Genomic DNA, 26,235 nt, shown 5'->3' with positions numbered 1-26,235 from the left:
CCGTGGGAAGCTTGGAACCGATGTGGCCTGGGATCCGATGTCCAGCCACACCCCTCTCCCTCTGCACCTTTCCCTTAGATGACCCCGCTCGCAGCTCCTGTCTACCACTCAGCCGTGGGCCCAGTGTCCACAAATCCGTATCTCCAGCACCGCTCGGTGATGAGATCGACTTCTGATGGGAGAGGCTCCCAAGCACTATGAACTCCACAGGGACAAAATCAAGGCACCATCCTCCCCCCACACCCGTCCTCCGTGTCTTTGTCGTCGTGACGTCGTCTCCTCTCACTGGACCCTCTCAGCCACGGCCCCTAGTCCTGCCCCTTGGGAACATTTCCTCCAGGCTGCATCCAGGCGGTCTCTCTGAACCCGTCATCCAACCGTGGGACTCCCTGCCTTAGAGCACTTCGGTGGCCCCGGATGCCGACGGCATCAAGTCCTGCTGCTGATTGTGCCTGAACCCTCGGCGCACAGTGCAGCCCCAGCTCCCGCTTCCCGCCCCCCACACCAAGCCTGCACACCTCCAGTTCCAAAGCCAAAACCAGCCTGCAGAGATTTTGCATTTGCTCCACACGATGTTTTAAACAACGTAAATTATCTGCCGATAAAATGTGGTAAATTTCACCTAAAGTCAGGATTTCCTGCCTTTCTTAACAAAGTAAAAAAATCCGGCCACACTGAGGCCGCTCCATTCCATAGACTCCGTCAGTTGGTTCTCCACCCTTTCAACCTCGGCCCGCACTACTGATCCCTTCTCTTTGCCTCAGTGATAGCCTGCTTTCTGTTTCCCGTCTTCCCAGATGACACCCCCTCCAGGAAGCCTTCCGTCAACTCCCAGACTGGGCTGGGCACCCCTTTGTGCTATGAAGGACACCTTCAGCCCTCACCGCCGCATTCTGAATGTGTCCGGTCGTGGGCCCGGCGGCCCCAGCTTAGGGAGCCACGGGCAGGAGGAAGCGGTCTCGGTGCTCAGGGAGCTGCAGCTGTCGCAGACCCCAGACGGCACAGGCCACGACGTGGGCTGCCCCCTGACCGCCCCCCGTAGCCGCGGAGCCGGGAGTCCGCGCCACCTTACCAGCGCTCGGAGGATGGTCCACACGTCCTTCTCAGCAAACACCACTCTGAGCCTTGACCAGCGCAGTACGGCGGCCGTGTGGCACAGGGCAGACCGGCAGACCTGGAGGGACACGAGGGCTCAGCGCAGGACGTCACGGGAAGACTGGAGTAGACTCGGAGCGGCGCCAAGGGGGACACAAATGGCGCGGAGTCCGGGCCTGGAGGAGCCGGAGGGACCCAGGGCTGAGAAGACAGGCAGGGCCTCTAGGCAGCTGGGCTGTGCCACCTGGTTCCCACTCCGGAGCGGTCAGGACACCCGGCAGCCGCGGCACCAGGAGAGCCAGAGCCACGAACGCGGCCACCCCCAGCCGCATGCACCTGCCACGTGGCCTCCCACACACCAACAGGGGGCCCCTCTGGACCAGGCGGGCGCTCTCGGGGATACCTCACGGGCTCCCGGGGAGGGGCTCCACCCCACAAAGGCAACACCCCGAGCCATCGCGGGCTGCCAGCGGCTTCAGAGGCCCTGCCACCCGAGGAGCCTCATCGGGAACCCCCGTCCTGTGACAAGCTCCCCGGCTGCAGCTCATGCCCCCGGGCCCCCAGAACACGGGCCCGTTCCAGGCTCTGTTCTGCCCACGACGCTGCCTCATGGGAACCTCACTGCTGGGGGGCATGGGGGGGCTCTCAATTCAGTGCAGAAGGGAAGGCCATGGCGCCAAGGGCCAAGGGCCAGGGAGAAGCACTGCTCCCACGCTAGGATCCTCCTCCTTGGAGCCTTCCCACCCACGGCGTCGCACCGTGGGCTGGCGGCCGGCTGGAGAGAGCCAGCAGGGGCAGAAAACCCTGCTGCGAGCCTCTGGTCGCAGCTGGCTCCTCACTGCCACCCTCCAAGGCCAGCGACAAAGCAACTCCTCCTGCATCCCCCAGTCTTGCCACAGCCCCTTCCTTCGTACTTAACACCTGCCTGCGTTCACCTCCCGCGACGACTGGAGACAGAAGAGCAGGCCCAGGGGCCTCTCACCTGAGCCACGCTGGCATTCACATCCTCCAGGTGGAGCACGAGGAGGACTGTCAGGTTGAGGACCTGGTGCTTCAAGGGGAAGACAAGCACCGTCCTCTTGACCTTGGCCAAGAGAGCCCTGTAGATCTCAAAGGCCAGCAAGCGCAGGTGGTCGGGCTCCTGGTGAGAAGACACGCACCCAGGGAGGACACGTCTACCTCTGTCCTCCCCGTAGGAGCGGTGGCCCCAGCTCCCCATGTACACCGCCTGCCCCACGGTGCCCCCTGCTGCCTTGTCACCGTCGTCTGCTGTCGCGGCGTCCCCTGCCCTTTACAGCCGTCAGCGGGAGGACGTACACAGTCCTCTACCGACTGGCATCCCGTTCAGGCTACCAGGGCCTCTCGACATAATTCCGCCCAGCTCCCGTGGATGCCCGGAGAGGGGAATGACCACTCGGAGGGCTTCACCTCCTCAAAGAAGGGCCCCAGCGTGAAGGTGAGCTGAATGAGGAAGGAGGAGGAGTGCTGCCAGGTGAGGTGCTCCATGAGACACCTGAGCAGCGCGAGGGTCTCCATCACAATGTCGCTGTCCAGGGAGTAACAGCAGTTGAGCACGTAGGGCTGCAGGATGCGGAGCTGTCGCACCTGCAGGGCGAGGGCGGCTCAGGAGACGGGCGGGCGTTCAAGCGGATCCACACACATGAGGGACAGCCCGACCTGGGCCCGACGTGGTCATCCTGGGGCCGGAACCAGCCCAGAAGCGGGCGGCAGTCGAACTGGGCTACTCAGGAGGCCCTTCTGTCCTCGTGGGAAAAGGGGAGGAGACACAGGAGAGCCCTCCTCCCACTACCCCCAGAAGCTCTCCTCGCCGCGGCCTCTAGCATCCCTGGTGATGCCGCCGGTCTCTAGGACGCCTGGATGGCCCGGGATCTGGGAACTGGCTTGGCCTTGACCCTGAAATGACCCACGGAGACACCTTCTCTTTCCTCTCCCTGGAGGGAGCGCGAGCTTGAATGGCTCAAGTCCTTGACCCCTGTGTCCAGAGGACTGCCTTCCGGAGGGCTCTTTCTGTCTGACCCCAAGAGTGGGTCCACCCCACTATGTCTATGATGACACTTGGGACCTCCGGGCCTTCCAGTTGCTTCCCCGGGTGACAAGATCTCTTGGGGGCACACCTCCGGCCCCCGCCCCACCTCACCATGTTCCCGTGCTTTGCAAAGATCCCAACCACCTGCAGCAATAGCTTCACCGTGCTGGGCTCCTCATACTGGAACCAGCCTGCCAGGACGCAGACCGTGGCCTCATCCACTGTGGCCACCACACCTGGGCACCGGAGCAGCTGGCAAAAGGAGACCACAAAAACCGAAGTGATGGGCAAGGAGAACAAAATTCCCCAGGGCTTTGAGTCTAGGTTCCTATCTTTTTACAAAGAAATGTTCCTAAGGATTTGGAAGACAGGTAAAGAGGCCAAAGCTTAGCGGAAAGGTAACTTCACACTCCGTCATCCCAAAGGTCATTCATTCATTCCCCCAGGTTTTCCTCCGTCATCCTCGAGGAGGGGAGCTGGAGAGGCTAAAAGTAAGACGTGCACCCAGCTCCAAAGAGATGGCGGTGTATGATCATTCGCATGGAGAGAGCTACGGAGGGATACGGATTTGGTAGCTTGCATCTGAAACACACGGGACAGGAGGATGAAGAGGAGGCAGGTAGAGCTGGTGCCGTAGAAGGGAAGAGGCAGAAATGAGATTTAAAAACTGCTGTAGGGACGCCCAGGGGGGCTCCGCGGTTGGGCGTCTGCCTTCAGCCCAGGCTGGGACCCCAGGGTCCTGGAATCGAGTCCCACCTCGAGCTCCCCGCAGGGAGCCTGCTTCTCCCTCTGCCTGTGTCTCTGCCTCTTTCTCTGGGTCTCTCATGAATAAATAAATAAAATCTTTTTTTTTTTAAATGCCATAATGAAAAATGGCATGCGTGATTCCATTTGTATGTTTATGTAAAATTCATATGGGTCGATATGTCATTTGACAAAGCTAATCAGATGCATTTAAGCCAAAGGAACCTCAGTCCCAACAGCAAAACAGTTTCGGGGGCCAGCACCGGTCCCCCCCCAGCCCGCACCCCCTCCTGCCTGCACCCCCACCCCCTGCACCCGCGGCCCCACCTACAGCCCGGGCCGGCCCAGCCAGGTCCTCAGACTCCCTGACCCCCCACAAAACAGAGATTACAGCAGCTTTTGCACAGAGTTGCATGGAAATCGGAGTCGCCGCCCCCCCCCCCCCCCCGACCTTGAGCGCCTTGAAGGAAAGTGCACAGGCCTGTTGTTCCCGGCGCTTCTGTCCGTGACCGAGGCCGAGGTGGGAAAAGCCGAGGGTGGGGAACACACAGGGTTGCTCGCGGCGTGCACTAGGGACGGCTCTCCCGCCGCGGGCGGGGGGGGGGGGGGGGAGGCTTCTGGAGTGGGTCCCCATCCTAGCTACGGCTTTGAACTCGGGAACTTCGAACAAGAAACCGATGCCTGGACTTCATCCCAGACCCATTCGAACAGCATATCCAGGCAGGCAGGCAGGAGAGGGAGCGAAGTTGTGGTTTGGCATTAGCATGTTTTAAAGCTCCCAGAGGGGCAGCCCCGGTGGTGCAGCGGTTTAATGCCACCTGCAGCCCAGGGCGCGATCCTGGAGACCCGGGATCGAGTCCCACGTCAGGCTCCCTGCACGGGGCCTGCTTCTCCCTCTGCCTGTGTCTCTGCCTCTCTCTCTCTCTCTCTGTGACTATCATAAAAAAAAAAAAAAAAAAAAAAAGCTCCCCAGAGGATTCTAACACGCAGCCAGAGGTCAGAACTCCTGCTCTACGGAGACTGGCGCCCATCTTGTGGTACTCCCTGCCCCCTCCAACCCCGCCAGCTTGCACCTTGCACTGTTCCCCAAGACCGGGTCCGAGGACTGCCTGTACTGCAACAACCACGAGCGTGTTTACAGAAAACGAAGCCTCTGGCCCTCACACCAGAGCCACAGAATCCAAGTCCTTGGGATGGGGCCCAGGAATCTGCATTTAAACAGCTTCCCTAGAGTCGTGAAGTCCATTAATGCTGCACATCCTCTGCCATGCAGACTTCTGCACCCTACATCCACATCCCCCCATCCCCACATCCCTAGCTGGAGTTCTGCTCACACAATGTACATCCTTGAACGCATACACCAGCAGCCCTGCCAACGCACACAAATTAGCTCATGCCGTGGGCACCTTCCAACAAGGTCCTACAGCCTACGAAGGACGCATTGTGACACACTAGGAGAATATCTGCTTGTAATCCAGTAGGAGCACTGCATTATCTTTTGTTATGGTCAAACATAATCCTACTCCTTAAAAAAAAAAAAAGGTAGCTTGAATTTTAAAAGGAGCCTATTTAAAGCTATGGTGAGCCAGAAATCCAAACTTTTCCCCCAACACTGCTGGTGGAAGTGTAATTTGGTTCAACTTTACTGGAAAGTAATTTGGGATTCGTGTAAAAAAAATCATAGGAGACATTCATATTTTCTGAACCAACACTTCTACCTATATTCAACATTTTAAAAAATATTTTATTTATTTATTCATGAGAGACAGAGAGAGAGGCAGAGACACAGGCAGAGGGAGAAGCAGGCTCCATGCAGGAAGCCCGACATGGGACTCAATCCCAGGACCCCGGGGGTCACGCCCCGAGCTGAAGGCAGATGCTCAACCGCTGAGCCCCCTAGGTGTTGCTATATTCAACATTTAAGGAAATAATCTGGAATATGGGCAAAGCTTTTGCACAGAGGTGTCCACTACAGTGATATTTATAATACTGTAAATTTAGAGACCAAACATCCAATAAATTATAGAACATCTTTGTGATAAAAGATTATAGCACCATTAAAATTTATGTTTGAAGAGAGCAGGATAAAGAGGAGTGGAACATGATGTCAGCTATGATAAAGACACACACACACACACACACACACACTCACACACACACACACACACACGCCTCCCTTCAGGCCAAAACCTGAAAGTGGTTTCCTCTGGATGTTGTGACGATGCATGGTTTTACCATTTTTAAAGTTCTTTATCATATTTTCTAAATTTTCTATACTTTTTCCCCCATCAAATGGCAGAAATACATTGAGTCAACCAGTGGTACTAAAGCAAAGATTTGTTTTGAAAGGCTGGTGAGGGTCGAGGTGGCTGATGGAAAGAGCTGTCTTCCCGTAAAGTCGGAACAGGGTTGAGCTGCCTTAAGAGTCAAGGAGGAATTACACCAGGTAAATTCAAAGCTTGTGACCCAAGGTAACCTGTCATTAACAGTGACCCCGACCCTCTGGGAGGCAGGGAGCCACGGTGAATTAGGCCGCCCGTTTGTCCCCCAGCCATCCCTGGAGGTGGCCCTGGGGTACAGCTGCCTTCTAGAGGAACCGCCTTCCCCCACCCTCCTCCCACCGAGAACTGCTTACCTCGGTCATGAACACGAAGGCTGTCAAGTGGTTCGTGTTGCCCACTTCTTGGAGAGTTTTGATGATGAAGCTGAAGATGGGGCGGTTGTGCCAACAGTTCTTGACGACCATGGCCCTGCCGATGACAGCAGAATGCTCAGGATCAGAGCTGGGCCCCAGGAGAGAGCCAATGAGATGGGAGGTCCTCCGGCCAGGGATGGGGTCGAGGCCTACCTGGCCAGCAGAGTGACACCCTCATAGTGTCTTTCAGGACTGGTGAGCAGCTCCCAGCCCCCAAGTTTCTGAACAAAAGACACATAGTCCCCATACCCAGCCCTTAGCATCAAAGCCTTCAGGGCCTCCACGGTGGCACTGGAGAAAAGGCAGAAAGCAGACAGGAAGTCATCCCCACCATCTGTGCTCCTCTCCCGCACCTGCGGCCTGCTTGCCTACGCGTACCTCCCTTAGAATCATGAACCGTTGGGTAGAGCGACTGTCCTCAGAGACCCAGGCTAACATTTTACAAATGAGACACCAAGGCCAAGAGAGATGTGGGGGTCCCCGAGGTAGTGCAGGAAGCCAGCAGAAGGGTAACTGTTTTATCCATCATATTGATTTCACTTTGGTACAGAAGCTTGGCATCAGCCCAGTAAGTCAGAAATAAAGTCTTTTCTAAAAAGTCCAGAAAGACTTGCTGGAATGATGTACGGGGAACACACCCAGTGCCCTACACGGGAGGTGTGAGAAGGGTGTCCAGAACCAGCAGCCTGGGGCCAGGGCAGGCAAGTGGCAAAGGAATAACTAGACATGGCTGCTGGATGGGCCCTGAAACACGGCCACTAGGAACTCTGGCCCAGAGGCCAAAGGTACCTGACAGGGTCCACCCATTCGGTTACATGCTGCTGATCCTGGATGTCGGTGCCCCCTTCAACCACAAGAAAGGAGATCTGGTTCAGCAGGGTCATAAACAGGGAGGAGAAGAAGGTCTGCACCTCTATCCGCCGATTCGGTTCCAGCAGGAGCTCGTGGATGGCCCTGGTGGCCTGAGGGTGGAAAGGAAAGTGGAGGCATTACCATTTTTATATTCCAAGTCTCGTCACCGTGGGTCCTGTCACCATGAAATCTCTGCCCATAACCTATCACCATGATGGGCTGGCCCAGAGAAGCCCACAGCAAGTCAAAACTAAATTAGCGTGAGCCAAGAAAAATAAAGGGCAATTTCTAGAATGTTATTATTTTTAACTGCTCTCAACGTTGTGGCGGTTGTTTCATTCCCGCACCGACCTCAAGAGTTAAGGGGGGCCTGGGGGTGCTCTTCTTACCTAAACTCACCCAGGCTCACCCAGGGAGAATGAGAAACTAGTTCTTCCGTTTCCCTACAAGGCAGCACAACTAGAAAACCCTCCCTCCGACCACCCCAAGACTCCGCGTTAGAATATTCAACCAAACGTGGATATGTCAAAGGGAGAGGCCCCAAGAACTCAGGACAGCCTGGGATGGGGCACCAGGAAGGCCCCCCGACCCCCGCCCCAGCACCCAGCCCCTTCAGCGGGCCCCTCCATACAATCAACGGAGAGATCTCTCTCCTGTGGCTGGGCTCCTGGCTCTTTGATTTCTGGTGTGGAGTCAGTTTCTGCAGCAGAAATTCCATGATCACTTCATAGCCTTTGGGGAATGATGCCAGGATTTCCCAGGGCTTGTGAACTCCCCTGTAAGGGCAAAACCCCACCAACATGGTCACCCTCCATAGACCCCACAGGCGTTCCAAGGGAAGGGACTCCGGGCTCCTTTGCCCAGTGTTCTGGCCCCTCTCTTCTTCTTTCACTTTGTCATCACCTCCAGACCTCCCTGTTCTCTATCATCCCATGCATAGATAAATCTGGAGATGTTCACTTGGTTTACAAGCCTGATGGAGAAAACATCTCAGGCCACACTTCAAAGTTGCAAATCAGTCACTTCAAAGTTGCGTATCAGTCAGAAGAGTCCCCTGTGGTGTTCTCTTTGCCGCCTTGTCCAAGCTCTTGCTACCTCCTGGATACTTATTAGACATTAACAAGCAATCTTAATTTCCCTAAGATTAAGATTCTCTTAATTTTCTTTATTTCTTTACTAAGAAATTATGTCCTTTTGGTGCTGTGCTGGCCAAGACAGAGCAAGCACATTCCATCCAATCACTTCCCCCAATTAATGCTAAAAACGCTGGTCAAATATGGAAGCAACTGCTTGGAAGATTTTTTAAATTATTAATAGCAGGTGGATTGGGGGCAGAAAGCCATAATTTGAAAAGCAACCCTTACCAGATGAGCTTCCCAGATCCCCCCGCCCTTTTATCTCCCAACTTTGACCTGGAGCTGGCCCCCAGTGTGAAACTATGCAGCAGGCACACAAAGCAAAATCTCAGAGTAAAACTCTGTCATTCTAGCAGAAGGTCTGGGAAAATAGGAACCTAAGACTTGTGGCTCTTTGAAAGTGTGGGTAGAAGCTTTCTTTCTTTGACTCTTTTCTCTCTCAACCCTGTTCTGAGGATGGATCCAGTTGCCCAGTGCATGAAGTGGACAGGGGCCTTATGACCCAAAGAGTATGTGTGTGTGGAAGGGAGAAAAACCCTTTTCAATCTATCTCTATCTCTTTTCTCACTTTACTGTCCAAAACATGGGCCAAGCTGTGCAAATGCATTGGCACAAGCAGTAAAACCCTGAGAGAGCACCCAACTTTCTAGACAGAGGACCTGGAAAGGTGTCCCTGGAAGCCAGGAGGTGGGAGAAATCTCAAAGAGGAGAGAGAGGAATTCCTAATTCTGTAAATGAGCCAACACATAAATTCTGGAATCATCCCTGAGCTGTGCATGCACAGGGTAGACCCAAATAACCCTTGAGAAGCACATGTGCAAGACAGATCCAAAGCAGCACAGCAAAGACCTTAAAAACTTCACAGACATTGAAATTACATCCACAAGGTGAGACAGAACTTGCAGTCTAAACCGTACACCAGGTCGATTGCTTAAAAAAAAAAAATCAATATTCTCCAGGAGAATTTAACAAGACCAAGAGCCTCACAACATCATATTAAAAATGTCCAGACTACAACCTAAATTTACTTGACATACAAAGAACGGGATAATGTAATCAATTCTCAAAGAAAAAGAAAATCGACAGATGCCAATCCTGAGATTACCAAGATGTGGAAGTGAGCAGGTGAAGAAATTTTTTTTCCAGATAAAGACTTTATGTAGACATTTTAAACATGCTCCATGATGGAAAGATGAACACTGCTGAAATGAATGGAAAGATAGATATTCTCAGCAAAGAAATAAAAGCTATTTAAAAAACAGAACCAGGGACGCCGGGGTGACTCAGTTGGTTAAGCATCTGCCTTCAGCTCAGGTCATGATCCCAGGGTCCTGGGATTGAGCTTCTGCATCATGTTCTCTGCTCAGTGGAAAACCTGCTTCCCCCTTTGCCTCTGCCATTCCCCCACTTGTGCTCTCTGGCTCTCTCTCTCTGTCAAATAAGTAAATAAAGCCCTAAAATAAATAAATAAATAAATAAATAAATAAATAAATAAATAAATAAATAAATAAAATAAAAAACAGAACGAAATGGAAATTTTAGAATTGGAAAAAAATTTTGAAACAAAAATTAATTGTCTGGGACCAGTAGGAGATTAAATAGAGGAAAGAGTTTATGAACTTGCAGATATATTAACAAAAATTATAAAATCTGCAAAAACAAAGAAATTAGAAAAAATTAATAGGGCTTCAGGGACTTATGTGACACCATCGAAAAGTCTAATATTCATGTCACCAGAATCTCAGAGAGAAGAAAGATATTGGTGCAGAAAGTGTATCTGAAGAAATAATGGCCTAAAACTCCTCCAAATTTGGTGTAGGATACATATTAACAGATTCAAGATGTTTGGTGAAGCTCTAACAGGATAAACTCAAAGAAACCATGCCCAGACATCTCATAATCAAACTTCTGAAAATGAAGATTAAAAAAAAAATCTTGAAAACAACCAAGAAAAAGACAGCACGTTGCGTATAGAAAATAATGTTTGAACTATTATAGATTTCTCATCAGAGACTGTGTAGTCCAGAAGAAAATAGAATGACATATTTACAGCAATTGGGAAAGAAAAGCCATCAACCTTGAATTCTAGAATTCTAGCATTTTACATACAATGAAAATATTCTTTAGAAATTAAGGTAAAATAAAGACATTCCCAGGTGAAAGAAAACAAACAGAATTTGTCACCTGCAGACCTGTTCTGAATGACAAGCTACAGGAAGTTCTTCAAGCTGAGGAGAAATTTTATCAGAAGGAAACATGGAACTTCAATCATGAAGGAAGAGCAACAAGAATGGTAAATATTTGGGTAAATGTACCAGACTATTTTTCTCTCAAGTTTAAAAATAGGTAATGATTATTGAAAGCAAAAATTATGACATTTTTTACTGTGTTTCTTCAATGTGCGTAGACGTAATACATACCACAACTATAGGATAACATAGGGAGAAAAGGAACCTATATGCTGAAAGCTTCTGTATTTTCTTGAAGTTATAAAATATCAACTTTACGTAGACTATGAAAATTTAGGTATGTTAAGAATCCCAAGACCCACTAAAATCCTAAAACATTGGAACAAAAAAAAAAAAACAGAGACAGAAAACAAATCATAAAGTGGTGGGCTTAAAACCAACCATATTTATATGTAGACAATAGATAATTCTTTTGCTATAAAAGATGAGAAAATCCTGTCATTTGTGACAGCAGAGCAGACTTTTAGGGCATTATGCTAGATGAAATAAGTCAGACAAAGAACGACAAATACCATGTGATCTCACTTATATGTAGAATCTTTAAAAATAAAACAATAGGGGACTGTTTGGCCCAGGGTGCGATCCTGGAGTCCCGGGATCGAGTCCTGCGTCGGGCTCCTGGCATGTTCTCCCTCTGCCTGTGTCTCTGCCTCTCTCTCTCTTTCTCTGTCTATCATAAATAAATAAATAAAATCTTTTTAAAAAATAAATAAATAAAAAATAAAACAATAAACCAGCAAACAAACTCATAGAGAAAAAGATCGTATTTTATGGTTACCAGAGGGAGGTGGTGGGGGTGGGGTGGGAATGGAAAAAGAAAGCCAAAAGGTATAAACTTCCAGTGACAAGATAAATAAATACTAAGGCTATAATAATTATAGCATGATGACTATAGCTAATACTGCTGTATAATATATGTGAAGGTCATTAAAGGTTCTCATTACAAGGAAAAAAGATTTTTTTGCTCTCTCTTTATTTCATCCATATGAGATGATGGATGCTAATCAAACTTATGCAATAATTATTTCACAATATATGCAAATCAAACCACTATGTTATACACCTTAAATTTCTACAGTGATATATATCAACTATATCTCAATGAAACTGGAAAAAAAACCTAACCACATCATTAATTACATTAAATGTTACTGTCTAAACACACCAATTGAAACAGAAATAGTTAATAAGAAAAAAAAAACACAATACCAAACTAACTATATGCTGTATACAAAAAACCCACTATAAATATAGTACTAAAGACTAGTTAAAAATAAAAGAATGAAAAAAGATATACCACGTAAAGGCAAATCAAAGCAAAGAAAAAGTGGCAGTATTAATATCAGACAAAGTTCAGGACAGCAAATATTCCTAGGTATGAAGAGGGACATTCACTAATGATAAAAGCGTCAACTCATCAAGGTGTAGCAATTCTAAATGTATATACACCTAACAAAATATATGAAGCAAGAAGTGGTAAAGTGAAGGAACAAATAGACAAATCCATAATTACATGTGGATACTTCAACACTCCTTTCTCGGTAACTGATAGGCTAAGTACGCAGAAAATGAAGAGAGAAATGTATCAGAGTCATATATCTGACAAAAGACTTGTTTTTTTGTTTTGTCTTGTTTTGTTTTAAAGATTTATTTATTTATTTATGATAGACAGGGGTGGGGGTGCAGAGACAGGAGGAGGGAGAAGCAGGCTCCATTCCGGGAGCCCGAAGTGGGACTTGATCCCAGGACTCCAGGATCGCGCCCTGGGCCAAAGGCAAGCACCAAACCGTTGAGCCACCCAGGGATCCCCCTGACAAAAGACTTGTATCCAGAATATATAAAGAACACTCAAAGCTCAATGATAAGAAAACAAACAATTAAGAAATGAGTAAAAGATTTGGATACTTGAACAAAGAAGTTACATGGATGGCAAATAAACATATGAAATCATGCTCAGCATCATTAGCTACAATTAAATTAAGGCAAAGCAAATAAAATGACAATGAGATGCCACTACCCACTTGGTAGAATGACTGATTTTTTTTTTTTTTAATGAAAATACCAGCTGTGAACAAGGGTGGGAGCAACTGGAACCTTCCTACATTGTTGGTGGGAATGGGAAAGCTGCACCTGAGAAATAGTTTGGCAGTTTCATTTAAAGTTAAATATACACTTGCCATATTGCCCAGCAATGCAATCCTTAGGAATTTACCCAACAGAAATGAAAGCCCATGTTCACACAAAAAACTGAACAGAGATATTTATAGCAGCATTATTCATAATTACCAAAAATTGGAAACCACCCAAAAAGTAAATGGACTTAAAAAAAAAAAACTGTATCCATGCAATGGACTACTCAACGATGGATACATACAGTAACCCGGATGAATCCCAAATGCCTTATGCAGGGTGAAAGAAGCCAGACTCAGAAGCATGATTCTATTTTGTACTGTTACGATTTGTGTTGTAAGATTCTATTTACCACATTCTGGGAAGGGCACATGATGGAGACAGAGAACAGATTGGTGGTTGCCAAGGGTTGAGTGTGGAAGAGGGAAATGACCCCAGAAGGGGTATACCCACACACGGGAATTTTGGGGGGTGATGGAAATGCTCTGTATCTTGATTATAGGGGTGGAGATTGTGACTATACATCTGAGAAAACTTATAGAACCATATGACCAAAGGGTGAATACTGCTGCATGTAAATTTTAAAATCTTTCAAGTTTAAAAAAGGAAATTATAAAAAAAAAGGAAATTATAGTGTAGTAGATTCACAAAATATATGATATAACATATAACATTAGGAAGCCATTAAAATCATGTTTACAAAAAGGTTTTAACTTAGGAGATGCTATAATAAAATGTTAAGTGAAAAAATATGCAAACTGGTGTGTGCAGTATGAGCTGGATAATACATTTTTAAACATTTTATTTATTTATTCATGAGAGACACAGAGAGGGAGGCAGAGACACAGGCAGAGGGAGAGGCAGGCTCCCTGCGGGGAGCCCGATGTGAGACTCCATCCTGAGACCCCAGGATCATGCCCTGAGCTGAAGGCAAACGTTCAACCCCCCCAGGCATCCCTTGATAATACATTTTTAAAAACCATTTTTAAAAGGTAGGCAAATTAGGTGCACCTGGGTGGCTCAGTCGGTTGAGCATCAGACTCTTGATTTCAGCTCCGGTCATGATCTCAGGGTCATGGGATCAAGCCTTGCATTGAGCTCCACACTCAGTGTTGAGTCTGCTTGAGACTCTCTTTCCTTCTCCTTCTGCTCTCCCCCTACTCGCACATATGCTCTCTCTCTCTCTCTCTCTCTCTCTCAAATAAATAAATCTTTAAAAAATAAAAATAAATAAAAGGTAGAAAAATTATAACCAGTATAACGGATTTAAATTTTCTTTTTTGCTTTTTCAAAATCTTACATGCTTTCAAATTGACAGCAACAAGCAATCCCCTATTACTTTTACAATCACCTGCCCCCAAATAAGTAAGGAACTCACTTATACTGAAAATTGGGTACATTTTAAGTATAGCAAATTAGAAGACAGCAGGGGGCTGGTCGGTGGCACTGATAGAGTCGCCTACCTTTGTGACTGATCTTCCATCTTAAATAGTGTCAGGATAACTTCATCGGTGTAGGTCTGGGCCAGCAGGTAAAGGATCTTCTCTATGGTCCCTTGGGCCGTAGTTTCAGTGATGCTGTTCATATTGTGGTAAGTGTACTGGATGATTTCTGGCACCTGAAGGGGGGTCAGGAGGAGTAAGTTTCGTCCTGGACACTCATCAGCAACTCCTCGAGACGTGGATAACTAAGCAACTGTATAAAGTGTGTGGGTGCACACCAGTGTGAACCGGTCCCCAGCAGTCACTGTCCCACTCTGGTCAGGCCACAGCTGTGTGGCTGGGGGCTGTCGTGTCCCCCATATTTTAAGAGGGACAAAATGAAGAGCAGCAGGGAAGGGTGACTCGAGTCATGCCTGGAAACCATGTCACGAGGAATGAAGCAAGTGTCAGGGATCAGTAACCTGGAGAAGTGAGGACAGGAGGCATAAAGCCTATATTATTAGGGAAGGGGGGTGCTCCGGTCTCACAGTTTACCAGCCATGTGGACTCAGCAGTGTCCCTCGTGGTGAACAGTACAGGTCCTGGAGTCATAGTGCCTGAATTTGAACCTCACTTACCAGTTGTGTGACCTTGGGCAAGTTTTCCACCTTTTCTATGTGTTACTTCCGTTAATTCCTCATATAGAAAATGAGAACAGCCTAACTCACCTCAATAGTTCTGAGCTAATACGTCTACAGTGGTTGGAACAGTGTCTGCCACATAATAAGTGTTTGAGAAACTTCAGTTATGAAAACTCTTAGCCTCCTTGAGCCTTTTCCCCATTTCTCAAAAGAGAACCATTACTTCCTTGCAGACCTGGTGTAAGAGTTCAGTAAAACAACAAGGGGATGAGGCTAGCAGAGCGCGTGGCACCTAGTTTTAGTAAAACCTGGAGAGGAATTGATTTCTGCATAACTCCAAAAAAGCAAATGTGGGCCAGGGGCTGGAAACGACGGGGATGAAGATTTCAGTGCACAATAAGGTAGAACTTTCTAATAACGGAAGTGATTCACAAATTAGGATGAGCTATGTGGCTTACGGTAGTGAGCTACCCGAAAGTGCTTTCAGCAGAGTCTGGCTGCTGAAGGGTCAGGAGGGCTCCCGAAGGGATTACAGGCATTGAGTGGGGAGGTTGCAGTGCTTCACCTCGGGGGTGGCCTTCAGCTCTAAGAGCTCACTCCTGGTCTGCTCTGAGGCATTCAGATGGCTCTCCGGGCCAGAGGGAGTGGTAAGGGTGAGACACAGGACAATAACTGAACCTCTTGTAGAGGTGTCAGGAGCAAGACAGAGGGGACAGGTTAGGCCACTGGGATGAGAGTGAACCAATCAATCGCTAAGACCTTTAATAATGGGATAAGAAAGAAACATAAGTCAACTACGCTATCTTAATTTCACTAAGAACCAGTCCCGCGTCTGGCAAAAGTCTCTGTATTCCACCTGTGGTTCATGTCAGTGTCTCACAAATCCATACATATATAGGAAATATGATATGATAGATATGTAAGATATATGTGAAATAGAGCCGTATGACATATAGATCTAAGAAATAAATTGATCAATAGATAGATCGATAGATTGATAGATCGATCAGTGAATAGATGGATAGATGATCTCTGTGCTTTCTCCCACCTGTGCATCCACAGACCTAGCACAGTGTTTGAAAGCAGAAGGGACACTGGTCCTCAGACCCCACAGGAGTCTCTTGCTATAGCTTTGACTCTCTTCTTCCCTTCCTGGAGGAGCCGAGGCCAGTGTGTCACCCTTTCCCATGGAAGGGCTGTTCACACAATCGCAAACAACTCCTCATTTGACTTTTTCTCCTCTCAGCTGAAGGATTTCAATTCCTTAAACCTCAACCAGTAGGAAATAGAACCAGATCCAAAGCAGAAAGGGAGAATTCTTAAATGGGCCTTGAGTCAGTAAGTCCCTCAGCGCTGGTACCTTCCCGATTTCCGGCAGCGAGTGCTTCAGGATCATCTTTAGCATCTTGGAAGCCGCACAGACGTCATGCCTGCTGGCACTGCTCATAGTCTCCATTGACACCATGATCACATCTGCTCTCTCTTCAGGGGTCAGGTATTTCCGGAAGAACTGAAGAAAGAAGAGCAGCAGCTGTCTCTGCAATGTCGGCATCCCACACTGGGATTGCACAAAACCTCTGGACTCCAGAGCGGCCAGCCAACCGGGGTCCCGTGGAGGCAGCCCCTGGCCAGCACCTAGCTATTCCACGGTGTGAGGCCAGGCTCCCGAGTGTTACCAGCTCTAAGTACCCAGGTAAGAGCCACTGTCCAGACAGCGTGATACAGAGAACAACGCAAAAGGTATTTCTATTTGGAATCTGGAACGTGATTCGGTGATCCCACTTAGAAGTGAGTTCTGATGTGTTGTGGGTTCAGAGCATTCCCAAGCAAGAAGTGACTGCTACGGTCTAACACAGGCGCGCCTCGTGTTTCTGAGTCCACACACCCCAACGAAGCTCTCCGCTCACACCAGAAGGAGCACCCCAACTCCGTGACTGCCTCTATGCCAGGAGCTGGGGAAGCCCACACAGCAGTCACCCCCTGCCTTCGCCCTCAAGGAACGTATCGTCACGTCAGGGCAGGTAGATAAGCAGTCATGGTGCCGTGGGGAAAATGCCAGAAAGGGACATAGTGAGGGCACCGCAGCTAGACTTGCAAGATTGGACAAGGCTTCCTGGAAGAAGTTCCTCTGAAGTCCACACTTGGTGAAAACTGGGGCAAGATTTCCAGGCAGCGAACAGACCGTGCAGACCTGGGGAAAGCGCCGTTCAGTGGGGCGGCGCCCGCGGGGGCCCTGGACCCGGAGGGGAAGGGGAGTCCAGACTAGGTGGGGCGGGAGTCGCCAGGAGCCGCGTCCTGCAGGGCCTCGCTGGCCTGTGGAGTCTGGCCTGTAGCATAAGCCCCACGGGAGGTCGGCGCGAAGTCTGGAGGGGACTGGGACGATGATACGTGCCCTTGCGAACTGTCCGATGACAGCGCAGAAACTGGTGTGGCGCGGGGCACGGTGGGAAACAGGATGATCAGCCGGAGGCTGCCGCAATAACCCAGGCAAGACGTTGATGCTGGACTGAATCGGGGTGGCCGCGGTGGCCCGGGGCAGAGGGGAGGGACTCAAGGCCATTCGGGGTGAGAAGGGGCAGATGCGGGACTAAACCGGCCGTGGAAAACGGTGGGCTGGAGGGAGGGAGGGCTGTCCGTGGGCTGAGCAGCCCACGCGGGGACACAGCGTTAACACCAGCAACCCCTCTGCTCATCGAAGAGATTAAAGCGAGGCCGTGAGTAGAGGTACAGGGCGCAGTCTGTGGGGCAGGACGGGCTTGACGCTGCCCCTATTGTACAGACTCCCTCGATGGCCTCAAGCGTCACTCAGGTCCAGTGCCGTGCGGGGAGTGGGCCTTAGTCCTCCCGCAGGCTGCCCGTGAGACCTTGAACTCGGGGTCCAGCTCCCCGGGTGGGGGAGCCTCCTCCGTGACCCCAGCCAGGCCCTCTTTGTGACCTCTACCCAGACACCCTTCTCCCCCGCGGACACCCCCGTGCGGCCCCCCACACCGCGGAGAACAGCGGGTACCATTGTGAGACTCTGGATGTTGGCAAACCATCCTCCCCGGAAATGCTTCTGCAGCTCCTTCAGGATGCCCTCCGTCTTCTGCTTCAGACCTCCGATCCAAGCACAATTACGGGGCAGGGCCTTAACAGGGAGCAAGGGGCACCCGCTCCCTCCCTGCCCGGCCCAATGGGGAGGGCTCCCCAGCTCCAGGCTGAGGGGGAGGGCTGTATCTGCGCAGGTGGCTGTTCCTGTAGCCGAGCCACCTCGAGGGCCCCTCCCACCCTCACCCCACAGCTGAGCAGTACAGAAGCACATCTTCTCGAATCATAAAAAGCCAACGTTTCTGAAACTCCCGGGAGGGCATGCTTGCCAATTCCTCTAGCACCTCCGTAAGCGTGCGGGGCTGTCTGTATCTTTGGTTTTTCTGGGGCCAGAGAAGGTCTAGACCAAATGTCCCCAAGTCTGTTCCCTGAGAAAGGATGCCGATTTTCCCAGTCGGGCACCCAGCATTCGTGATGGGCTCTCCCAGGTGGCTGCGAACCTAGCTCCCCCTTTTTTCCAAGGCTCTCCTAGAGTCTTTTAAAACAGGGCCCTGCATCAGCCGTGGTTTGGAGGTCCTGGTGCCCCTGCAGGAGAGAATTGCCCTTCGGTGTGCCCGACACAAGGGAGGCACTCGATGACCGCTGCTCCTGTCACTCAGCGGGGCCCCGCAGCTGCAGACCCGGGACAGTCCAGGCTCCTATCACTTACTTCTATGAAGCACAAGGATTTTGAACAAGTAATGCAGTGCCTCCGAGGCCTCTGCGCTGATCTCATAGTTGGTGTTCATGCAGAACAGGCCTAGGATGCCCATGAGCTTCCCAGTGATGGAGAACTCTGTCAAGTGCTGCCAGGAAGAGGAAACCGTTACCTCTCCACCATCCCCAAAGCAGCTTCTCCCCACCATGGCCATCTGCCCCCTCCAACCTCCCCTTCCTTCCCACATCACTGTTATTTGCTTGTGTGTGGCCCCTCTCACCCCACCAACCCCACACCCCGGCCTGGAGTGGGGAAACCTCCTGAAGTGACACCCCGGGCAATGAGGCAGCCAGACGCCTGAAATACGTTAGCCAGTGGGAAGCTGTGCAGGTCACGGCCTCCCACCAGACTGAGATGTGTCTGGACAATCTGAGTTTACTAGGCTAAGGCCAATTCCCATAGAATCAGAAAAGGCATTCGTGGTAAATAAACACATCAATAATAAGGTGCTCTTGTTAAGCTCTGCAGAGGCTCAGGCTCAGTCAGCTGCTCCGTGTGCAGAGAGGCCGGGTCCGCGGGCCAGCCTTCCCCCCACCCCAGGCACTCACCGACAGTTCTGGGAAATTGCAAATAAACCTCAGCATCCGGGAGATGGTGCCCAAGGCCCGGCTCTGTTCGTGCACTTTCTCTGACAGCGTTAACCAAGGCAAGATGATCTGGAAAGGCAGCGTAGAGACACCATCGATGCCTTCTACGGGAGCACTGCCCTCATCCCTCCTTGCTCTGAGCCTACATCCCTGACTGCCAGAAAGACAAACAGACACTCGCTTGCTTTGGCAGCACGTATACCAAAAAGGAAATCAGAGCATCTATTGTCAGGGGTTGGGTTGGGCAGAGCCATTGAGGACAGAGTCATATGGGAGGCCCGGTGGGCGGGGACAGCTCTGTAGCTTGACAGTAGTTGTGTAGACTTGACTGCATTTGTCAAAACCCGCAGAACTATCCACTAGGAAGGGTGCACTATACTGTATGTAAATCCTACCTTAATAAAAATACCAAAAAAAGCAAAGACAAAAAAAGAAAGAGAGAGAGAGAGAGAGAGAGAGAAAGGAGCCCTTGGGAAGACTAAATAGGCCTTACATATTTTTTTCAAAATTAATCCTCTTTCTGATCCCCCTGTGCAAGGTCAAATATGAAACAAATGATGTATTATGTGATCATATAATTTTTGTAGGAACAATTATGTCTAAAATAGACACACTTGATTTTTTTGTTTTCAGAATTACCTCCAAGTAGTAAATATAATCTAAATTTTGTTGCATAAAAAAAATCTTATTTTTATCATTTAAATTTCATTCAGCAAGATAAGTTGACAAGTAAAATTCTGGAAGCTATTTCAGGTGGTGCCTTTGGGGAGCACCCTTTGTCTTTGGATAATGAGGACTCCAGGAATGGATTTCCTGAGGACCCCACCCTGATGGAGAACCCGAGCTCTGCATCTCCATTCCCCATAAACTCAAACTGTAACAGTGCATTTAGGAGTCCACTTGCAGTGAACGTACTTGCAAAACACAGAAATGGTTCTCAACAAATGTACCGGAAATAATACATTGCAAAAAAAAAAACATGTCCCTAATCCCAATATGGATATGTTTCTTCCCTAGAAACGGCCCTCGTCAAAGTGTTTTCAAGAGACAAATCCTGTCTCTGTTTTGGTTGTCACATATAATGTTTTATCCAAAATTGTGTCATCCTCACTAGTTACCATCTTGTTGATGAAAGTTGGTTTCGGGCAGCCCAGGTGGCCCAGCAGTTTAGCACTGCCTTCAGCTCAGGGCGTGATCCTGGATACCTGGGATCAAGTCCCATGTCGGGCTCCCTGCATGGAGCCTACTTCTCCCTCTGCCTGTGTCTCTGCCTCTCTCTCTCCCTCTGTGTATCTCTCATGAATAAATAAATAAATAAAATCTTAAAAAAAAAAAGTTGGTTTCAAGTGATTCTGGGCTATTCAAAGTCACCCACAAAGAGATGAAGATGGATCGTAACTAAGAATATTTGGAAGGCTCTTAAAGACAGAGAGAGGGCAATGCAGGGAGTGGCCTCCAAGTCATCGTGATGCTCACGGAGGTTTGAGAGCCGATGGCCTCTGGGCTGGAAAGGCCCCCAGACTATCCTAAGAGTCCTTGTCTTTCCTCCAGGAAGACCAGATTTAACGCAGGGCTTCAGTTTCCCTGACTTCTACAGCCACCTACCTCCAGGAAGTTCTGCAGTATGGGCATATTGGGTTCCATATCCTCCATCACGAGAGCTTGTAACATGTCATCTAAGGCTTGGATCGTCTGATGAGCAAGGAGGAGGCGTGGAGTGTAGGAGGACCAACAGCCGCCGGCCTGGCTCCTTGGGGTACCCCCCATGTTCCTCAGACCCCTCCTCAGGAGCAAGGAACGCAGGGCCCGGCCCTGCCGCCACACTCTGAGCTTCCCAAGTGCTGATCTTCCTTGACCTCCCTGAAGACCAGACCAGGGCTGGCCCAAATTGGGGCCCAAAGAGTAAAATGTAGGCCTTGGGCAGTCTCCCCAACACATGTAATCCCCATGAGATTCTCACCATTAGGGATTCATTCTGCTAGATTAAGGAAAGTTCTATTTTTAAAGGTGAAAGTTCTTCAGATTTGGCAGTACAAATCCGAATCTGCTGTGGAACTAGAGAAATGAGAGCCTCAGCGAGAGAAGACATAGGCAATGCGGGAGCATGAGCCATTCCCTAGGGAGACGGGTGACAATGAGGCAGCGGGGTTACTCCTAGGCAGCACGAGGACCACGAGGCTGTGAGCTCACGAAGGAGGGGTCAGGGAGGACAGGGGGAGGGCCCAGGAGCTAAGAAGACAGAGGAAGCCTCTGAAGACAAATCCCTCCCATGGAGACCTCTACCAGGAGGCGATGGTGGTGATTACCTGGAGGTAGAGACTAGCGCTCTCCTTTCGGTCTAGACTGGGCATGATAAGTGGCAGAGAGAATATGCTAGAGATGCAGGCATTTACCAGGTCCAGTTTCTGGGATAAGTAGAACGGTGGATTCACCTGGCTGGTGAGGAGGAGGAGTGACAAGAGAGCACTGGAGGATAGTAGTGACAGGCTGGCTTATGCTTCTAGGACCCAACCATAGAACCTGCTTTGCTGTCCTTTTTGAGCCACAGGAAACACTTTTCAATGGCCTCCTTGCCCGGAAAAGAGGCCCCTGGCTTCTTAGGGAGCCTTCCCTACCTACACCAGGTGTCCTAACAGGCTTCTAATAGTGAAATTGGGGATACCTCTACCACCCCTGGATGCTGGTAGAGGAGGTTGCAGTCATGGGGCCCTGCCACCCAAGCCCAAAACTGAAGCCTGCAGATCTTGCCCTTCCTCTCAACCCAAACGTCCTCAGCATCAGAGACCCAGGGGCTCAGAGAAGGTAAAAGCAAGGAAGGAACCTCAGAGCCACGATGCAGAGCATGGCTTGCGGACGCACATTGCTGACCAAGGCCTCGGTGATTTCTTCAAGGATTAATACCTAGAAGAGCCAGGAAGAAACAAGAATTTCCCTCAAAGAGAGATGCCAGCTCTTGGCTCTGGGACTTGGTCATCCTCATTCCTGGATGACCAACTCCCCGAGAGCTTGGGTCTTCCTCACCTCAATTTTCCTGGCCAGAATGGCTTTGGAAAAATAATCATTCATATTGCCATTTGGCTGGGCGTGAACAGCGCTGCTCAAGGTTTCCACGGCCCTCAGGAACTTCAGCTTTTCCAACTCGGACTAGGAAAGAACACAGAAACAACCTGCTCGTGAGCCAGGCACCTGCAGACTGCCCCCCGTACCCCGCGCCTCACAGCCACCCCAGACCTCAGAGCAGCCAGACGGATTAGCTCGCTCGATGTCCTCAGCACAGTTCCCGCATCCCCTACACTGACCCTCATCCATGTTCTGGCCTCCTCACAGGCCTCTGGGGACAATGGAACTAGGGGCCCACGAGGAAGATTCTTTTGTACAGATCCTGACTGCTGGCTTGACCTCAGACTGTCCAGGTCAGAAGGCAAAAATGGGCTGAATTTCGGGGTAGGATGCTTCGGTGGCTCAGTTGATTACGCGTCTGACTCAATTTCGGCTCAGATATCAGGGTTGTGAGATTGAGACCCACAAGGCTCAGCACGGAGCCTGATTAACATTCTCTCTCTCCCTCTTCCTCTCCCCACCTTCTTTCTCTCTCTAAAAAATATAAATAAATAAATAAATAAATAAATAAATAAATAAATAAAATGCTGAATTTCAGGTAGCTTTCAAGCCAAGGCTAGAATTCAGAAACCAAGGACATTGTCATTCTTTCCTAGTTTCCTCATCAACTCTCTAAAAGGTTCAGAGAATTTCCTTACCCCTTGTCCTTGATCTAGAAATTCCGCAATGAGTTCGTAGGCATCTCTTTCTGACTGGCGCAATCCTGCAAGGGATGTAGTCGGGAGGCGTTTGGCTGATTATCTCAGATGGAACAGGAAAGCAGGGCCCACCTTCCCCCTACCTTCTCCCAAGAAGGCTCAGAAACCATGAGAGCCTGGGTGGGTGTCCCAGCTCAAGAACCAGCTTCTCCAGGCCTATGGCCTAGTGCGGATCTCTGAAGCCTTAGTGGAGAAGCAGTCACGTGGGGACTCAGGTAAGAGCCCTTCTGTGTCAGGAACGGCCAGGGATGGAGGCGCAGTTGTAAAGAGAGAGACTTTTAAGTCACCCCCAGTGGCCACAAAGTATTGGAGCTGTCCTAGACAGGCTTTGAAATCCTGAATGTGAATGGACCTGAAACCTCAAGTGGGCCTTGGGAGCTTCCTTGTCACTTGGGGCCGGGATGGGGCCTCTGGGAAAGCCTCCTTGAGTAGGGACTCAGGTGAAGGCACAGAAGCTGGGGAGTAATGCTAAGAACAGAGCCTGTCCACCCAAACGGGTGTGAGGAAGGGACGAATCAAGAGGCTGGAGGTGGTAGCAACGTGAAGGCCAGAAGCCACGGAAGCAACGAGACCTGAGTTCAGGCCCCTTGACGCTGTTGGACCAACAGGGTGCTCTGGGGTGGGGCTTGGGGCCACCGCACAGCTGTTAAAATCAAACTGCCTGAGTTCCAAGCTCGGCTCTTCTACTTTCTTGGCCCTGGGAGCTTCCGCAAAGCAAACTCACTCAACTTTTGTTTCCCCATCTGTACAATGACGGAGACGCTAGTACCTGTTGCTGTTGTGATGATTGAATGAATGAATGCGTGTCAGGAACAACCTTGAGCAGATTAAACGTCCCCGCTTCAGTTTTGTCATCCTAACATGGGGATGACAATCACGGTATGTAGTATTATCATGAGGTTTCAATTCATTCATTCGTGTGAAAAATTAGGATAATCCCTGACCCATAACAGGGAAAAATCAATAAATTCACTCTGTGGCATACATTTATCGAGCACCTTCTGTGTAAAAGGCACTCTCCTAAGCAGAGCTTACAGACAGAGCTACCAAGTGGTTCCTTCGTAGAAACTACTGTTACTACTGTTCTAAAGGTCTTCTTTTTTTGCGTTTGTTCATACAGGTTCGCATATACACGCAGGAGGTCAGAGAAAATCTCATTAACTAAATTTGAATAGTCTTCAAGGGCCATTACCTCAAGCGAGGCCCAAACTATACAGATACCGAGGGAAAGATCATTCTAGGCCAAAGGAACACCCAGTGCAAAGGCCCGGAGGCAGGATCACGCCTGCATGTTCATGGAACAGCAAGGAGTGTGCACCTGGAGCGACAGAGAAGCGGGGAGAAGTGTACGAGACACAAGGAGGGCAGTAACGGGATGGATCGGGAGGGCCTTGCGAGGCCCAAAGCAAAGACTACTGTCAGGACTTGGCCTTTGGCTCTGATAAAGCACGCTCCGGATAAAAGAGCAGCGTGGTCTGACTGCTGTTTAACAAGATCACGCTGGCTGTTCCAGTTGAGAACAGAGAGGCGTGGCAATGGAACACGGCAGGGCCGTGGGAGCTGGCCCCCCTGAACAGCCGTGGACCCCGTGAGCCTTAAAACGAGGCCCCAGTGTCTTCTTCCCTCCCCAGCTCCAGGCTCCTCGTGGAGGCAGGTCTGAAAACGGACAGGGAACAGAGCCCGGAGCTGTGAAGGGGGCAGCCAGAGGCGGACAGACTCGTGCCCGTTAGGTGACACCTCACGCCGGCGCCGGGCCACGCCATCCCCTCTGGGACTGCAGTGAATTGAAACACAGCCCGGTCCAAGGCCAGCTGCTCACCGTGTAAGTTAGGATTCGAAGGGAACTGGCCAGTCGATTGCGAAAAAGTCGTTCTGTTGGACTTTTGCTTTCGAGGATGTGGATTCATCTGCATCCTCGGGGCAGTAGCCTGCAGCTTGTGATGAGGCCGGCTAGCCGGTCGGGCCCGACGCTCCGTCCTAGGGAAGCCCGTCTCCCCCGGCCCAGGCTGCAGGAGGGGGGCCGTTCATGAGAAGACGGACGGCTGAGCCGCACCAGCGCCCGCTCCCACCATCGGCTTCCCTCTCCCTCCTCACGGGAAGATACGGGACCCCGGGTCACCGCGACCTGCCTACGGGTCTCCCGGAGGCCTCGCCACTGTCTGAAATGCAGAGCCAAGCGCCCACGGGTCCGTCCTCTGCCTCTGACCCGAAAGGCCTCTGGGCGACTCGTCGCTAAAGCCTAGAAAGCTGTGGTGGAGGCTTCTGTTCCCATTCCCCAGTCCACAGTCGGGGTCTGGCCTGTGGTAAGGGAGCAAAGAGCCCCCCCATGTCTGCCCCTCCCAGACACAGCCCGGGAACGCCTGCCTGTGGACCAGGAAGGAGGCCACGGCCTGAGCCAGCTCCCTCGCCGCCCTGCACCCCGGGCCCAACCCGTGTACCCCGTTGTTGGCTGTCTTCGAAGAGCCTGGGCACCCCTCCCCTCTGTCTCCCCGCGCTAGCCCATCTCTGCCATCCTGTGCTGGGGGGCTTCCTCCGCCGCCAGGTGGTGCCCTGGGTGGGTCACCCCCCACTGGGGGAGGGCAGTAAGCCGCCTGCAGCACAGGGTCAAGCACCCCGTTGTGGGCAGTTCAGCGAAGGCGAAGGTCCGCGGCCAGGTGCGGGCGGTCTCCTCCAGGGACCGCTGGAGTCGCCCTCCCTCCACCTGCGCCCCCCCATGCGGCCCCCCACGCCCATCAGGCCTAAGAAAGCCAAGCCTCCGAAGCCCACAGATTCCCAGTGTCCCCGGAGCCCTCCCCGCCCCCGCCCCCGCCCCCGCCCACAGCCACCTGCCCCGTCTGTCCGTCCGCCCGCCCGCCCTCACCTGCCGCCCTGGGCGCCCCGACGCCGCTCGGCCTCCCGGGCGCTGTGGCCTCCGGGGGCGCTGTGCTCGCGGGCCCCGCAGCGGCCCCTGCAGGCCAGGCGGGGAAGTGCGCCAGGCGGCCCCCGCTCCAGCCTGTGCCCCAGGGCCCGCCAGGGTGCAGGGGGCGACCTGGGGGG

The 26,235-nt window shown here is 50.8% G+C and overlaps 1 protein-coding gene across 2 annotated transcripts in view; it reads right to left on the bottom strand.

The window, feature by feature from the left end:
* LOC140635983 (maestro heat-like repeat-containing protein family member 7) overlaps positions 1–25,203 on the bottom strand; it is a 28,147-nt gene extending 2,944 nt beyond the window's left edge. Inside the window, exons 1-19 of one of the 2 annotated variants that reach the window (XM_072831360.1) lie at positions 25,019–25,203; positions 23,140–23,204; positions 22,403–22,525; positions 22,203–22,282; positions 21,688–21,817; positions 20,987–21,073; positions 19,343–19,450; positions 18,747–18,882; positions 18,018–18,106; positions 16,371–16,520; positions 14,412–14,566; positions 8,065–8,209; positions 7,371–7,543; positions 6,735–6,872; positions 6,522–6,636; positions 3,254–3,394; positions 2,524–2,700; positions 2,078–2,236; positions 1,073–1,174 (exon numbers count right to left, since the gene is read on the bottom strand). In XM_072831360.1, coding sequence (XP_072687461.1) covers positions 1,073–1,174; positions 2,078–2,236; positions 2,524–2,700; positions 3,254–3,394; positions 6,522–6,636; positions 6,735–6,872; positions 7,371–7,543; positions 8,065–8,209; positions 14,412–14,566; positions 16,371–16,520; positions 18,018–18,106; positions 18,747–18,882; positions 19,343–19,450; positions 20,987–21,073; positions 21,688–21,817; positions 22,203–22,282; positions 22,403–22,525; positions 23,140–23,204; positions 25,019–25,112 — 2,367 coding nt within the window. In that variant the 5' untranslated portion in view covers positions 25,113–25,203. The remainder of the gene's footprint in view (positions 1–1,072; positions 1,175–2,077; positions 2,237–2,523; positions 2,701–3,253; positions 3,395–6,521; positions 6,637–6,734; positions 6,873–7,370; positions 7,544–8,064; positions 8,210–14,411; positions 14,567–16,370; positions 16,521–18,017; positions 18,107–18,746; positions 18,883–19,342; positions 19,451–20,986; positions 21,074–21,687; positions 21,818–22,202; positions 22,283–22,402; positions 22,526–23,139; positions 23,205–25,018) is intronic. The other variant, XM_072831362.1, reaches the window with a different exon arrangement.
* Between the last annotated feature and the right edge of the window lie 1,032 nt (positions 25,204–26,235).

The sequence above is a fragment of the Canis lupus genome, chromosome 6 (assembly GCF_048164855.1).
Source record: "Canis lupus baileyi chromosome 6, mCanLup2.hap1, whole genome shotgun sequence".
Lineage (NCBI taxonomy): Eukaryota > Metazoa > Chordata > Mammalia > Carnivora > Canidae > Canis > Canis lupus.
Note: the sequence above shows the minus strand (reverse complement) of the source record. Positions and strands in the feature narration are given on the sequence as shown.